The 15,846-nt window shown below is 39.3% G+C and overlaps 1 protein-coding gene across 13 annotated transcripts in view; it reads left to right on the top strand.

Annotated features, from left to right (window-relative positions):
* Nucleotides 1-15,846, top strand: part of CTBP1 (C-terminal binding protein 1) — a 430,675-nt gene that overhangs the window by 360,274 nt on the left and 54,555 nt on the right. For 3 of the 13 annotated variants that reach the window (XM_059721474.1, XM_059721472.1, XM_059721473.1), the window contains one exon: nt 12,816-12,904. The exons of 7 other annotated variants lie outside the window; for them this stretch is intronic. In XM_059721474.1, the coding sequence (XP_059577457.1) occupies nt 12,871-12,904 (34 nt within the window). In that variant the 5' untranslated portion in view covers nt 12,816-12,870. Of the gene's footprint in view, nt 1-12,815; nt 12,905-14,494; nt 14,712-15,846 lie in introns of those variants that run through there. 3 more of the 13 variants (XM_019478549.2, XM_006276387.4, XM_006276386.4) reach the window with 2 other exon arrangements.

The following is a 15,846-nucleotide window of genomic DNA, read 5'->3' as shown; positions in this document are numbered from 1 at the left end:
TTCTTGGCTTAAAAAAGGAACTTACAGGCAGTATTTTTCTGTCTAGCAAGGACTTGATGAGTCTTGCTTGGAGATGGTTTTTGAGAAGATAGTATGTTACTTTGATTGCCTATGCATGGTTGTACTGAATAGCATTCCAAGTTCTTGGCAAAATTAAAGGCTGTTCCCAAAAATATCTAATTAATGTCCCTTAGCAAATGTGTGTTCCAGGCTTTTAGCGATGATTACTGCAGCAATGTCCTTGGTGGCATGACTGCGGATGTTTTCAGTGCCTGCTTCTTAGGAAAAACAAATTGATTTCACTGTCAGACCATCAAGGAAATGGAGAATACAGGGAATAGATCATTCCTTGCACAAACGTAATGATGATGCTATTGCCAAAGAAAATGTCAAAATACTTGTGTTCCTTCTCATGGTGGTGTATCTCGGGTCACATAGTTCCCCTGAACTTTAAGTTGCCCAATATTGAATTATTGGCATATTTATCTGCAAAAATAAAGGTCTGCAAGAATGGTATTTGTTTATTCATATTACAAAGATTAAGAATGGCAAAGGGCCATGCTCAAATTTATTTTGAATTTGCTGTTTTTAAAAGTAGGTTATATAAATATTTAAGACCAGATTCAGTTATAACATGAAACTGGTACAAGTGCATTGCCTTTAGTGGAGTTCCATGAACTTTTACAGGGGCTAAATTTAACTTCATTCTAATTTATAAGAGCCACAGACCCCTGACTGAAAACCTGTGTACCATTCCAATGGAATGAGACCCTGAATCAAATAATAATTCATTGTCCTACACTTTTCCAAATTTCAAATGAAGTCTTTGGGTAACTGGTTCATAAACATCATACACTAAATAGAAAAGGAATTAATTAAGGGCAAATATATATATATCCATTCAGATTTACACATATAACAAACAGTCAGGTGACCTGACCTGTCAGAAGCATTATTATTCTACACAATAAAATTCATGTCACATGCATTTCATTCTGCTTCCCTGTCAGGCTGATTAGTACAACTTAAATTTCATATAGGGCAACTCAAGCAGTTAGTGTATGATGTATCTACGCAAGATACTGGCAAATTTCAATAAAAAATGGCAGATTTGCAGTATTTGTGACAATTATGATTATTGTAAATTGATGCCATGGTTTCTAGTTTTACTAGCTTCATGATATTGCAGTACAATTGTCTGGTGCATTTTAGCCTAGCCATGTCCCCTTTCTCTTATGTCAGCAAGAATCTGAAAAGCAGGAAAAATTGTAGAGGAAAAAAAATCCCCACTTTACCTGTGTTTTGTTCTTCTCAGATAACTTCAAGGGACTAAAATATGTTGGAGCCTGTAGTATACAAAAAATAGTTTTCTTTGTACTTGACTCTTCATCCAAGGCCTTTCCCCTTCGTTCTTGGAAACTACTGCAAAAAACAGATAGCGCAGGGGGAACTATTCCAATTTTTTTTCTTGACTACAGCATTTTACAGGGTCTATTTTTCCCATCTCTAATGAAGAAAAGTTATCTGTGCCATTTCCCATGTTGTTGGAGTTCATCAGAAAGCCACTGCTCTGCTCTTCCCAACCCTTCCTGCTAAGGGCAATACATTCAGGGAATAGGGAGAAAAGAATAGGAAGTGAATTGGCTCCCCCTTGCTCTCAATTCAGCAAAGTTCCAAAAGGGCAAGTAAGGTGTAATCATTTTTGGGTGCTGTGAATGTGTTTTCCCTTACCTTATCCCCAGGGCGACGCGTAGGGGGTGCACACGGGTGCCCATGCACCACCTGAGCATGGCAGTGCACCCCCTACAAAAAGGCCAGTGATATCTGCAGGCAGTTCATGATCCCTGCTGGCTGCCACCAATGCTGCTGGCGGTCACCAAACCTTGGTTGGTGCTTGCCACCATCCCCCCCGCCCCTGCCAACAGCACTGGAGGTGTCTGCAGGAGCTCCCCCACTTACCGCTGCCATGCTCCCACCTCCCCCACCACCGTGCCCCCCCACCCATGGGGGGCACGAGTCGTTCATGCTCATCCCTGAAATGCATTGTTGATGCTTCTCCAGAGAGAGCTGTACCTCTATGTAGCCCTAACTCATAGAAATTAAGAATAGGGGAATAAAATCTATTCAGTAATCTAGTTTCTTCCCATCTCAGGGCAGAATTCTTCGCTTCTTGAGGCAATACTTGTCTCTTCCTTTATGTTCTTTCCACAACTGAATACATTGTTACTGCTTTCCAAATGAGTCAGTCAGTTTTGTAGCACTTTGTCTAGACATAAATTGCTGTAGTGATGGAAGTATCACTTCTTTCTTTTGAAAAAACATGCAGGTGTAAATTTGAAGTAGTGTCAGAATCTCACAGTGATGTTAAGTAGATTTTCATGAATGTTTCATCAGATTCTGGTTCCAGGAGTCTGTAGTGGATATTTTTTTAATTTAAAAATATTACCTAATATACTTATTTAAAAATATTTCACAGCAGACTTACTGCAGGAAAGTACTGACGACAGGCAGTTCAGGCAAGATTTTTGTTAAATTTTACACACAAAAGTCCCCCCAAACACCTTTCAGTTGGGACAAGCAATGCGTGGTATGTTTTGGTTCTTGACTTCCAGTTTTGTGATATAGCCTAGGATTAAGATAAAACCAGCAAATTGATTTTCATTGTAACTTAATGAACCCACGTCTCTAGTGCTGGAAGACAGGTAGGGTTTGATCCTCCATTCACTGAAGTCAGTGACATCTCTGAGAGGCAATACTTCTATTGATGTAAGCGAGTACATGCTCAGACCCCAGAGTACTAAGTTACTAACCATTTTGTGTTTTAGGTATATTTTGATAGAAGTTGCTTTTGTTAGCCAAATCCCATTTCTGTCTTAATTGATATAAGGAAAATACAATGGTTTAATAGAATATACAAATTACATAAAATTGTTCTTTACAGAGCTGTGGGGAGGGTATGCACAAAACATGAAAAATGATGTAAAAGCTTTATCAAAGATATTCTTAAAGGGAAAATAGTAAAGTTAACTGGCTTTTGTAAGGTTTGAGCATTTCCACCTATATTTTAAATTGCAGGTATTTTATGGGCCATGGCAGTCATTTTCCATGTTTGTACAGTAGTTGCACAAAAAGGATCTGCTTGTCCTCAAGAAACCAGTGTAGCCTAACATTTTAAAAATAATATTTAGTGAGAAATTGGCCTGTTATCATTTGCATAAAAAGTATCATCTTGATACTAGTGAGTTTCCAGGACCTGAAAATGCATTTTAGTGACTGAAATATTAGTGGAAGACTTTCATTCCATTATGATTAGTACTCGATCTGTTAGAATAGCTCAGTGGAGAAGAGGCCAGAAAAAAGCCATTTCCACTGTCCATTATGACATTGTATGCATTATCACAGCCAATAATGCTGATTAATAGGTGCTTCAAAAATACAAGTGAAATGAAATTTACTTCCAGCAGTGTTTAACTACTGAATAGTACCACTATCTTATCAAGGTTTTCCACTGTAAATGCCATGAGTCTCTTTTCAACCCATTTAAAACACTTCCTGCTAAATTAACATCTACCATGGGCTACAATACAGAGATAAAAAGTCCTCTGAGAAAGATGTTTCAGATTCCATCAGCTATTCTCAGCAATCTTTTGTTTCTGTCTATAGGTTAAACATGAGTAATAGCTCTTCATCTGTATCTAAATTGTTTGAGACATAAAGAATGTCAAGATTATCCAGCTGAGCAAAGTTCACGTGGAAAATTCTATAGGAGCTTAAATGGTTCCAGGTTTACTGCCGTGGACGGCTCAAGACAGAGAAAATACCTAATAATATGCATGGGAAACAGTCACAGCAATTAATGCTGTGGGACTCGAGTACTAACTTACATTACAAACCTGTCTCCAGATCTTTCTAAAATGCAATCACTTCTACACCTGCACTGATTCGGGTCCCTTGTCAGTTGTCAAAGGAGGCATTTCCAAAAGAATGGGGAAAAGTTATCAGTGACAAAGATCAGTTGCTCATTTGTTCTCTTAGATCTTGACAACAGGGTTGTTCTCACCCACTCTTTGTTTGTTTTGCAAGATGGCAGTAATAATTCCTGGTTTCTGGGAATTCTCTGACAGTTATTTACTTCTATTGAACAAGCAAGAGGCCATTATTTTACCTTCCTTTGCCCCCTGAAATTATAGTGAGAAAAAAGCGGTTTCACTTGTCCAAAATCTCTCTCTCTCTCTTCCTTGGTATTTTGTGACTTTGTTTCTGCTTTATCTTGGCGTATTAGTCATCTTTGGAAGATAAAAGATTCCAAACTTTTTGAGTGATTACTTCAGTAATTTTTCAGAAGCATCCTGGCTGACTTCATTTTTTTTTTTTCTTAACTTTCAGAACACTTTTTTTTTTTCCTGCTACCCACAATACCAGCACTCAAGACTTCAGAGCAGTAGGTTATATAAAAATAAAGTAGAGGAAGTTTCTTACTTTGCAAAATACTTTTATTGTAGCTACATCAATCTAGCACCCTACCTACTTATGTACCAGCCCTCACCCTTGTTTTATCTTTGGAGGTAGTTTGCTAGTCCTCATGCCTGAAATGTTTTAGGCTCTTACTGCAGAAAGAGGGAGATGACATGTGTATGATATGCATGTATGCTTTCAGCAGATATTCTAAGGCTAGGAACAGACATTCAAAAAGCCTGAGCCTGAATTGATTCAATCTTTGCAGATTAGTCTAACCTGGCTGGGCTAAACTGGTTTGTAACCACACAGACGTCCCCTCTGGACTGAAAACATTCAGGCACATGTCTGCAGTGGCCCAGACTAGAAGCTGGGAGGCACTAGAGCAGCCCTCCTTTCCCTTTCACAGGCTGAGCTAAGGGTGGGGGGGAGGTGGCCAGCCCCCAGCAGGACGCTCTGATGTTTCCCTACTCCTGAGCAGCCCAGCAGGGAATGTTTGTCACCCCTAACTTAGTGTTTATCAACCCATTTAGAAAACAAAGCCTCTCTCCGTTAGTTAGTTGAGGCTCTTCTTAAACAGCTTTTCTAAGGAAGGACATTACCAGCTACCTGGTGATTTACTCCAAAAAGCCTGTCTGCCTTTGTCATCTCCCACAGCATGGACTGTAGCCAGCATGTGGTCTGCTAGCCGGTGCTGAGAAGTGTAAGGCAGATGGGTGGGGGGAATAAACCCTGCTTAGCAGGGAGATGCCTGCAGTCTCTGCTGGAGCTGCAGCCAGGAAGCAGAGGGGAGGGACCAGCCCTGCTGTGGAGCAGAGCCCCGCCCAGCCCAGAGAGCATGCTGGGATGCTGGGGGAGTCTGATTTAACTTAAACCAACAAGAGGTCTGGGACAGACATTGCATAAACCGGTTTGACCCTTATCATTTAAGTCCGACACTACATTCAACCAGGTTTATCTCAAAAAGGTTTCAGCCATTTTCAAACTGGTTTATGTGCACTGGACATCTGTTCTGTTACAGGTTTAAACCAGTTTCTGATGACTTACACCGGTTTATGTGTAACAGCTATCCCTAGCTTTAGTGTTTTCTGCAGATTGGTGGATACAGAGGCTATCTTAAAGTTTGTGTGTTTTTGTTTTATTTTGTTTTTTCAAAGGGAAAGAAGGACTGTGTCAGAAAAATACCGCAAGATGACATAGTAGTCTGCATTTGTTAGAAGATGTAATCTTGTATTTGTTTTCCATTGTTTTGATAAAATTACATCTTTTTCACTAGAGTTAAAATACAGTACATTCAGTCAGAAACAAGGATGTACAATAACATAGCTGCAATCTACCAAGAAATAATGGTTAGACAAAGAATAAAGGTAGAGTGTCCGCATTGTCCAGAAATGGATTTCTTACCATTTTCATGGTAGAATCAGTCATATTTTTGTATGATTTGCCTAGGCTTGTTTTTTGCACCAAGCATGTCCTAGACACTTTAGAGAGATGAAGAAAAACATGATGTATGCATTAAAAAGCTTAGATACTGTGGCCCTTATTTGGCAAACAAGGTAACTAAATATCATTACAGAAAGTTCTGTTTTTCAACCGCAGGGTCCTCGAAGAATTCCTTTAAACCATTGAAAATTTTCAAAAATGGGTCATATTTACATGCTCTATCTCTTTCCCAATTTAGTGTAAACACTTAAAACTTTCAGAAAAAAAAATAGCCAACCCTCTGCAGCATGTAATGTGTGGGAAGGAAATATTTTGCTTCTCCCATCAAGTCATGAGAGTAAGTCCCCACTTTAGCTACATTTTTGAACACAGCTTTCACTACATTGCTGGGACCAGCACTTTCATAATTGAAACTCTAAATTGCATTTGAAGGAAAACTCAGTAGAACATTTCTCTTACATCATATGATTTTATTATATTATGTTTAAATGTAACATGATAACATAAACCAAGCTTTTGCCTTTAACTGCCTGTTTTATTTGGCTGTGAGACTGTTGTTACTGGCCCAGTTGCAGTGAACTCGTCATTTTTATCCATCCTGTTTGCTTACTTTCAGAATGAACATCTTTTTAAAAAAATCCTATTTATTTAAGATTTGGCTCAGCTACAGGATCACCTACAGAATTTGCTGGTTCAGATATGAGTCTTTGATTCCTTCATGCATCAGATTTCTTTTTCTTTTTCTTTTTTCTTTTCTCTCTTTTTTTTTTTTTAAGAACAAGCTAGTTCTCTAGTTTCTGATCATCATCAGCAATATTTCTAACATTGACAGAGGAAAGCAAAGAGGTCAGTGGCTGCAGGGGGAAAAAAATTAAAAGGAGCTTTAAAGATTAGCGTCCCTTGTACTGGATCACTATTGACAGTGTTGCTTTGGTGTGCAGAAGAGCATAATGCAATGTAACTCGAGAGTTTATCATCCTTATTTGCAGAAACCTTAATACTGTATTGAGTGGGTTTTTTAATGACAGTGATCTTTTTAAATACCATGGGATTTTTTAATATTTTGACTGTAAATCTTTAGGGGAAATGTTGCTTTTCTTCCCCTCTCTTCATCCCCAGACAAAAGAATCAGATTGTTTTTTCGCTGGAGGATGGCTGCCCCAAATAACTGAATTTAGCTGAAGGGAAGATGAATCACATCAAAAGCTTTCCTAAAAACAAAACCGTACAAAAAAAAGCTTTTAAAAAAATGGAAGAGTTAAATGTTCAACATGTAAAAGAGCTCAATCTTCTTTTTATTTTTTACATATTCGGCTGACCTAAAATATGTTTGAAAACCTTGTAGAGTGAATCTGATTTTCTGAGGCCCCACATTTGTTTATCCTCAACCTTTTTGATAAGGAAAACGAGGAGTGCCTCAGGTCGGAGCTTAACGTTCTTGGTCAAAGTACAGGTTTGCTGCTGTAGAAACTGCTTTTAGTGTTTGGGATGAGTGGGGGCAGCCTTTGATGTTTGGCCCTGCCTTGCTTGCAGGGTTTCCCTGCCTTGCTACAGCATCCTTATGAAACACCTAAAACACAAGGACAATAGCCATTACAAATCAAATTGTGAAGATACACCATTGGCCCCCTCTATACAATAATATGTGAAACAAATGTTCATGAAAGTGTCTGGGTAAGCACTCTAGAAATTGAGATTTTTTTTTAGCCAGGAAATACAGCACGGCCAAAAGTGGTAGTGGAAATTTTCTTTCATTGCCCCACCAACATGCTATATTTTCATGTCTAGAGGGATGGCTTTAAAGGGAGGAAAAGTTTTATTATTTTGTTCTTTATTTGCATTATTGATTACTGCATGTGAGAGATGCTTTGCAGACAGATCAGCAGACGTGCTGCAGGCTGCATTGCCTGTTTGGCCCCTTCATTCCTTATGAAAATCCCAACAAGAGCTTCCAGTTGTGGTGATATGGCAGGAAAAGTGGCGCTGACTTTTTCTGCGATATGGATTGCTGTAACAGGGGAGAAGGAGAGCATTTAATTTCAGAAGCACAACTGTACATTACTAGCCCAGGGCAATTAAACCACAGACTCAGAGGTGAAAAGTTCCAGTTCCTGAGTTTCAGATGTCCAGCAATACTGAGCCCCCCTTTTTAAAAGTGCCTTGATATGTCTTGACATGATACAAATTGTTGCTGGAATGTCTAGGAGGGTTAATAATTCTCCTCTTAGTACAATTGTCGAAACAGATTGTTTTCCTGGTTCATGGTGGGTAGGAGCTGTGTATAACCTTTATAAGAAGGGAAGTTACACCCACTTCCCCGAGTACCACCATCATGAAGTGCACTGGCCACCATGTCCTCTATGAACTCAGTTTCATTTTAAAATGAAGTAGTTTGCTGGTTTTGGTTTTGTTTTTTTTTATTGGCATTCCTGAGCCAACTACAGAGGTATCCATCTTATAGATAAGTGACAGCAACTATGCATGGGGAATATTACGCTTACATTTGTTGCATCTCTGGGCTAGTTTTGGGTGATGCAGCAGTGTTCTTAAATTTAACTAGTGAACTCTTACTTGGGGGCTTTTGACTCATTAGTAATTAGAAACTGTCTGGCACCGACAGTGGAAAGTAAAGCTAAAAAGGCTGCTATATACAGTATGATGTAATTTTAAAGTCCTTTGACAGTTAAGTTACATAGCTATGAAATACAGAGCAAAATATGCTGCTGGGTTTTTGGTTGTAGTCGTGCTGGTCTAAGGACATAGGCAGACAAGGTTCTTTGGGTAGATGCGATATCTTTTATTACGACCAACTAAATAGTTGGAAAAAAGTTCTTTGTGAGATTGCACCCGAAAGCTTGCAAATAACTTTTTTCCAACTACTCAGTTGGTCTAATAAAAGGTATCACATCTACCCAGACCAAAATATGTACATTTATCAGCACCGCTTCTTGCTAACTATAAATTAAATTGTGGCTTCAGCCACAGCCCATGCAAGTCAAAAGCTGGCATGTTTAACCCAAATTCCCCCTGGAGCTCAGAGGAAACGGTTCCACCACTTCTGGGGAGGGAAGGCCTCTGTGTCTAGACATCCTCTTCTGGACAGTCAGAGCTGTGATTATGTTCTCACTCCATGCCACCATTTGAGAGGACTGGTGTACCAGTGTTATTCATGTTCAAGGCTCCGTGACACCCAACTTCATTAAGGCCAGCCCCTGGGCAGACATGTAGACAAAGCATTCCTTGCACTTTTCTTCTGTCTGTACCCATGCAAGTTCAGCTACAATCTGGCCTTAAAGTTACAAACAATAGGAAGGAGAAAAGCAATCTTCGACTTCATCTGGAAAGGGGGTGTGCAGCTGATCTGTAAAACTGTTTGTAATAGCTGAACATGATGCAAAGACATTGTCTACCAGACTAAAGAACTTGAAGATAACTGCTCTGAATGAGGGAAGGAAAAATCGTCTAAAACAAGCTTTTTCCCTGCACGGCCCAATGCCTCTTGACTTTTGGGGGACAGATTTTCAGCCAGTTCCACCAAAGCCTTCCCCTCTTTGACTGTATCTACACATACGCTTTACTGTGAAGTAGATTCATTAGCTGTGTAGTAAAGCGTCACTGTCTACATGTGCTGCGGTATTAGGCCACAATAAATTAATTAACTCCACCATAAGATAATACTGTCACAGTCAGTACTGCCTTAGAGGCGTACTTAACTGCAATTAAAAGCACATGTAGATGCTGACCTCAGGCATCAATTGTACCCCGTAAGCCTAGCTAGCTGGGTACCGGACTCCTGCCTGTCACCTAGCCACACATCTCTGCATTTCAGTAACCTCATGTCCCAACCCACCTCTCTACCACCCAACGCCACCACCTAGAGCCGGCAGCTGACCCCCATACTCCCTGCCAGCCCGGGCCTGCTCTAGCCTGGCTCAAATTTCTGCTGTCCTATGCGCAAGCATAGATGCTGTGCCCAGGAGCAGTTTACAACAATTCAAACTGCTCCAGAGTTCATTGCTTCGCATTAATTGCATGTGTAGACGCACCCAGTGTCTCCTTTCTCAATTGTAAATGGTGCGCTGTCTGAACTGTCTTGAGATCTGGGGCTTGCACAGCGTGGGGCACACTGTGCTTTCATATTATTTCATAATAAGCAACAGTTATTAACGTGAACAGGCATTTCTTGATCCTCATGGTTTGTGAAATCAAAGAAAGAAGGGGACAGTTGATGTGCAGCAGAGGCAATAGAGGCACATTTAGAAAGCTACATTTATGCAGATTGAATCCCTCATTCCTGCTTTGGTCACAAATATCCAACATCTCAAACTAACAAATAGCTAAAGTTTTCAGCGTCCACCTCCCTTCTCTTATCACTTTAGTAAATTTTAAACTATTTTAAACCAAATGAACTCTTTGATGTGGTTTGGCATTGAAACTCCTGTGTGTCCATGAAAAGTTCTGGCCTTGAAACAGTTTTGCCTTCAGTAAGGCTTGTTTTTCTCTTCTCTCAAAATGGCAGTAGTGTTTGGTATCTATAGCCAACAGTTTAACAGGCTTTTACTTACATCTTTGATAGATGTCTTTCATGCCATTATTCTTGAACATTTTTATTTTATCCTAACATACCATTAAATTGTTCTCTGTGGTCACACATTGCATTACTGCCATTTATTAATTTGACATGACAAAGGTGTGATTCATATTGTTTTAAGTTTTGTTTTGAAAAGCTGTAGTTAATATTAGGCATATCATTATAGCACAAAGACATTTAACTTGTGTGATTTTTGTGACAGAAGTGCAGGTGCTGCCAGCCAGATTTCATGTGGTTGTTTGAAGTAAATGCTTAATGAACAGACTGTTTTGTCAGGTGATTATGTTGTTACCTCTTACATAACCATTACTTCTATTTATGGGTTTCAAAATACACCAAACAGCTAAAGAAGTCATTTTTATACACCCTACAACAAGCTTGGCTTGAAGATGTTGCATAGTGACACTAGCTTTTGATAGACAAAGGCAGAATTTCTAAATATTTTTTAAAATACAGTACTAGTCAGTGGTGACCATTTCTCTGTAGTAACAGATTGCAACACCTGAGATATCCTAGGTATTTCATATTTAAATATGGAGAAATATAAATAGATCCAAGTGTTATGGTTACCAGGGAAGAACGTGGGTTATTTAAATAACAATTAAATCATTGTGTTTATATCTGTCCAAAAGGGAAAAATAAGTCAGCAGTATCTTAAGAGTCCTGCTTTTAGGTCCCTTTCACCTTCAGGATCTAACACTGCCTCACTGAATACTGGCAGGACTGCTTTTTGTAGGGCAAAACCCATTTCTGATGCACGTGGCTCCTTGGGAGTCATTCAAATACTACACTTGACAAAAATAGTGGTGGTATTCATTATAGATTGGGAGGAAGCAGCAAACTTGCACTAATTTGGCATCCTAATGAATGCATATAACATAAATGCAAAGGAGATCTATATGAGATAAAGCCATTAACAAGAGGGTGTGTGATAAGCAGGTGTGACTGCTTTGCACATCATCAAGTCTGCAATGCTCCAGAAACCACAGCTTTACTTTGTCTTGGTATCTTATAAAGAAGGAAGAAGCTTGATTTCCCCCACCCCCAAATCTTGCAAAACAAAAAGCGTGAAGTGCGCTCACACTCCTAAGTTTCCACTGTTCCTTGTCGTGTAGGCCCTGCTCCAGCAAAGCATTTCAGCATGCGTTCACCTGAAGTTTGCAGATTTCAGTGGGACTGCTCGATGGTTAAAGTGGAGCACATGTTTAAGCACCTCTTCATAACGGATTTCAGTAACATTTGTAATGCATCTGTCCCCCTCCCGCCCCCCACACCACCCCCAGGCCTCTTGTATAGCAGTCGCAGCTGACAACTTTGTCAGATAAAATGAGAAATCCATTTGCCAGCTAGTGGAAACTTGCGGGGCTCATTACCACTTTGTCTTACATAATTCTCTATGTTACCTAACAGGGTCAGCCCCCAACTTTAGTGCCTTGAGAAATAACAATCTGATTGCAGTCAATGGAAACTTTGCCATTGGCTTTCATGAAACTGAGATATCACCACTGCTATATAAGTTCCATTCATTTTCACATCCATAGGTGCACGTTACCCAGGTCTTCTTACCCTCTTAGAGCCATTGCTGTGACCCTTTTACCCCTACACCTTCTGCTATTTACTTTGGCATCTTGGTCAACTATGATGCAACAGTAACGAGACCCAAAATTGATTCCAAAATTTTGATTTTTCCTACAAGCTATTAATGTAGGTAATTGTAAAAGTGAGTGCTACTGGCATATTAGCAAACATGGGTTGTAATAAAGTAGTTGCCATATTGCCAGATGTATTTTGACTTGTTTTAGTAGAAGGAATGTAGTTACTAAAGACTTATTATTAGAACACCTAAAAGTCTGCTAGGTACAACAGAGACAAAATAACGGAGAGTCGTTCCCTACACGAAGTATTTATAGTGCAGGTGAAGAAAAGGTGAAGTGAAAACAGAAGGGAAAACAGTGCACATATGATGGTGTCAGGTACCTTTACATCCAGCCTGATAGAAACGCACTGTTCCTGAGACATGAATTTGTGAGGTTTTTTTTATGATAGCTGGTTTTTTTGTATTTTGAAAAACTGAACCCAGTCTGTCTCCTATTGTAAAAGGGAAGTTTTGTAGGAAATATTATTTAAAAAGGACATTGTCAAGTGCATTTTCATACTTATTAGAAATAATAACATTACAAACTTGTTCATAATAACCCCTTGGAAGTTTAAAAATGAAAACTGCCACCGTTTCAGTGTCCCTCCTCTCCATTTCACTTGGATATTAGTTTGTCATTATAGGGTTACTCATGAGTGTTGTGCTTTTTGGCATTGATATATTTTTCAGAAAAAAGAATTGAAGCATTTGTTTTGAAAAAAGAAAAACACATTTAAAGAATTACATGGACTTTGCAAACAGATATAAGAAAATAAAAGGTAGGTCAAGTTTTGGGCCTACAAACCTGACAGTGTCCCTTTAATTTTACCAATGATGTTATATTTGCGAAAAGTTCATGATTATAATATGCTAAGAGGTGGCAGACAAATGAAAAAGGATATTGTTAACCTTAATTAATAGCTGGTCTTGCTCTCAGGCATTTTTTTTTTTTTTTTGTGATGTCAGTGAATAATGGCTTCAAATGACATGACAGCCTGCTTTGACATCTTCTCTTTTTGTTATTTGTGAAATAGGATTATTTTAGTTGTAGGTTATTTTAAGTAGGATAGTTGCTAAGAAAGTGATTAATATGAAGGAGGAATACCTAGCATACAGGTGGGTTTGCTAAGGACCCAGGAGAATATTGCTTTTAAGCATCCTGTAGTGAGTAGGTCTGCCTCTTGTTTGAGTTATTTGAAAGAAATACCTCTGCTGAAATTTGCTGTGCAGTCTTAGGCCACAGCAGTGGTAGCTACATATGTTTGTTGGGGTTTTTCTTTAGCAAATTTGGGTTTCTCATTACTCATTGGATGTTTTATTAAGTTAAAAATTATTTTAAAATGAATTATTTGGATTAGTGTCAGGACTGGACTGATGATTTATAGGGCTACCTGCTGCTGGAGGAATGAGGGAAATTGGTCAAGAGCTGCCTTCCTCTCCAATCTTGGTGCCGGAGCTGGCAACGAGACCATTAATTCCCCAGCATGTGTGAGGTCCCAGGTAGACACTCACACTGCTTGTGCATTAGGCTGACCCCTATCGTATGATCTAACTGAAAGCTGGCTTTGCTTTTTTTATGATTTTTACATAATGAGCTAGGCTTTAAAAAGTCACCCTCCCAATTTTCAAATCGAAAAATCATGATTATGCGCCTGTATGCAGTGGCTTCTCTTTTTTTATGCGTAGCCACTGGCGAGTGCACGCATATTATCTCCTGGTACGATTTCTCTTTTATTTTAGAAAGGTACTTGACACAGTAGCATGTCATGGTGCTAAAACTATTGCCTCAATGATCATCTGCATTGATGAGCCATTGACAGTCGATCTGCTGTGTCAATGCGATCGAATTTTGCGCTCTTAGCAAAAAAATGAAAATTAAAAAAAATCCCAAAACAACCCCTGCAGGCATATCTATTACTTAAATACATTTAGATAACATTAAGGGCATGGCTTATAACCACCAAAACCAACAAACTCAGAGTTAAGGCTTCTCACTTCATCTCCAGTGCACACAAGGGTGCCTGGCTTTTCCAGCACGAGTGGTACAGGAGATCACACACTGTCCTCAGATCCCCACAACACCTAGGCAGAAAGTTTGCCACATGACTGCTGCCGAATATTCCAGGTATGTTACGTTCACAATGCACCTGCTGTGCTGCCGAACGCGCCGGGAATGTCTTAACATACCATTGAGTTCAGTGGAATGTTAATGGACGACGGCAGCCCAGCAGGTGTGATGGAAAAGTTGCAACGAAAGGGGAAAGGGTAAGGATTCAGTGAGAAGCTTTAACTTTGAATTTCCTGGCTTTTGTGAGCAAGAGTCGGGCCCTTAATGTTGTTTTAATGTATTTTTTGTGTTTAATTTTTAGTAAAAATTTGAACACGATCCAGGCTACAGAGGTTGCAGTGGATAAGAAGTTAAAAAGCTTTGGTTCGAGATTACAGGAGGCCGCAAGAGAAATTAAAGACATGGAAATGAGGATCGAGTGACAGGATGCTATTTTGCCTCAGAATACTGAAGATTGTAAAGCATTGAGAAATCGAATTCATGACCCTGGAAATCAAGCTCAGATTAAGAAATGTCAGGTTGGTAGGGGTTCCTGAAAGTTTGGAGCTAGGATAAACTGAGATTTCTTTGTTTTTTTGTTTGTTTTTTTCCATAATGCATTTCAAAGGTGCTGGGTTCTGGGGATGGATGGTTTTAATATTCTTTTACCTGTATAATGTGTCATGATCTGTCACGTTCTTTAGAAAGCCAACTGAGCCGAATTGGCTTTTAAATCTGAGTTTAGTGTTTGCAGTTGCAGGATCCGATTTTTATCTAGGCTGTGATTTTTGTCCTTTGACATTGGATTGCATGTTTTACTGTTAATACAAGCATGGAAAATATTGCTCTTGTGTACATGTTGCTTTATCCTGCTACTTGGAGGATTTGCTGTAGAAACCAGACACGTGGTGCACCGTGACCTTTCTAGATAAGAAACAGACAGAATGTACCCACATTGTAGAAGAAATAGTTTTTTGTTCAGAAGCCTGATTCATAGTGAAACTGTGTCTTTTCAAATGTAAACTTTAAAAAATACTGCCACTGTGATTAAGTTACTGTAAATTTACTTAAGTGTTATTATCTGTACTTCAGTGATATGGCATTTGTGGCTGAAAAGTTGTGCAACGGGAAATCTAGACAGAAGGTTTGGGAGGTTTTAGCAAGCAAAGGAAATAACTGTGTTTTTCATGGTCAAGGTCACTGGGTAGGTTTGAGTTCTTAAGGCACCACTGGGCACTCCCAGTCTGAGGTTTTGTAGGGTAAAAGTGAACTTCCAGTTATTATCATTGCCTTTTCTTTTATATAGTGGGCCTGTGTCAGGTCTGGCACTTAACACCAATATTAAGTAGGGGTAACTCAGTTAAAATCCACAAAGATACAGTGAAATAAATGAAAGCAAAACCAAGGACTTGTCTCTATGTTGTGCTTTCACGTTAGTATTGCAAAACTAAAGCAGCTCAGGGGAGTGACTTGCATTATACTCTGGTTTTTTCACTGTCCGTTGTTTCGGTATCAATGTTACAGTTTCCCATTATTTCTGGCAAGGAGATACAAAGAATCCACTTGGTCTCTCAGATTCCAGGCTGGGAGCGCTGGACTGCCAGTTGTGGGGGGAACAATCCTTTCTTTTTGTGACTAGATCATAAGAAATTCATTCCATGTTGAACCTCAAGC

This window comes from Alligator mississippiensis, chromosome 2 (assembly GCF_030867095.1).
Source record: "Alligator mississippiensis isolate rAllMis1 chromosome 2, rAllMis1, whole genome shotgun sequence".
NCBI lineage: Eukaryota > Metazoa > Chordata > Crocodylia > Alligatoridae > Alligator > Alligator mississippiensis.
Note: the sequence above shows the minus strand (reverse complement) of the source record. Positions and strands in the feature narration are given on the sequence as shown.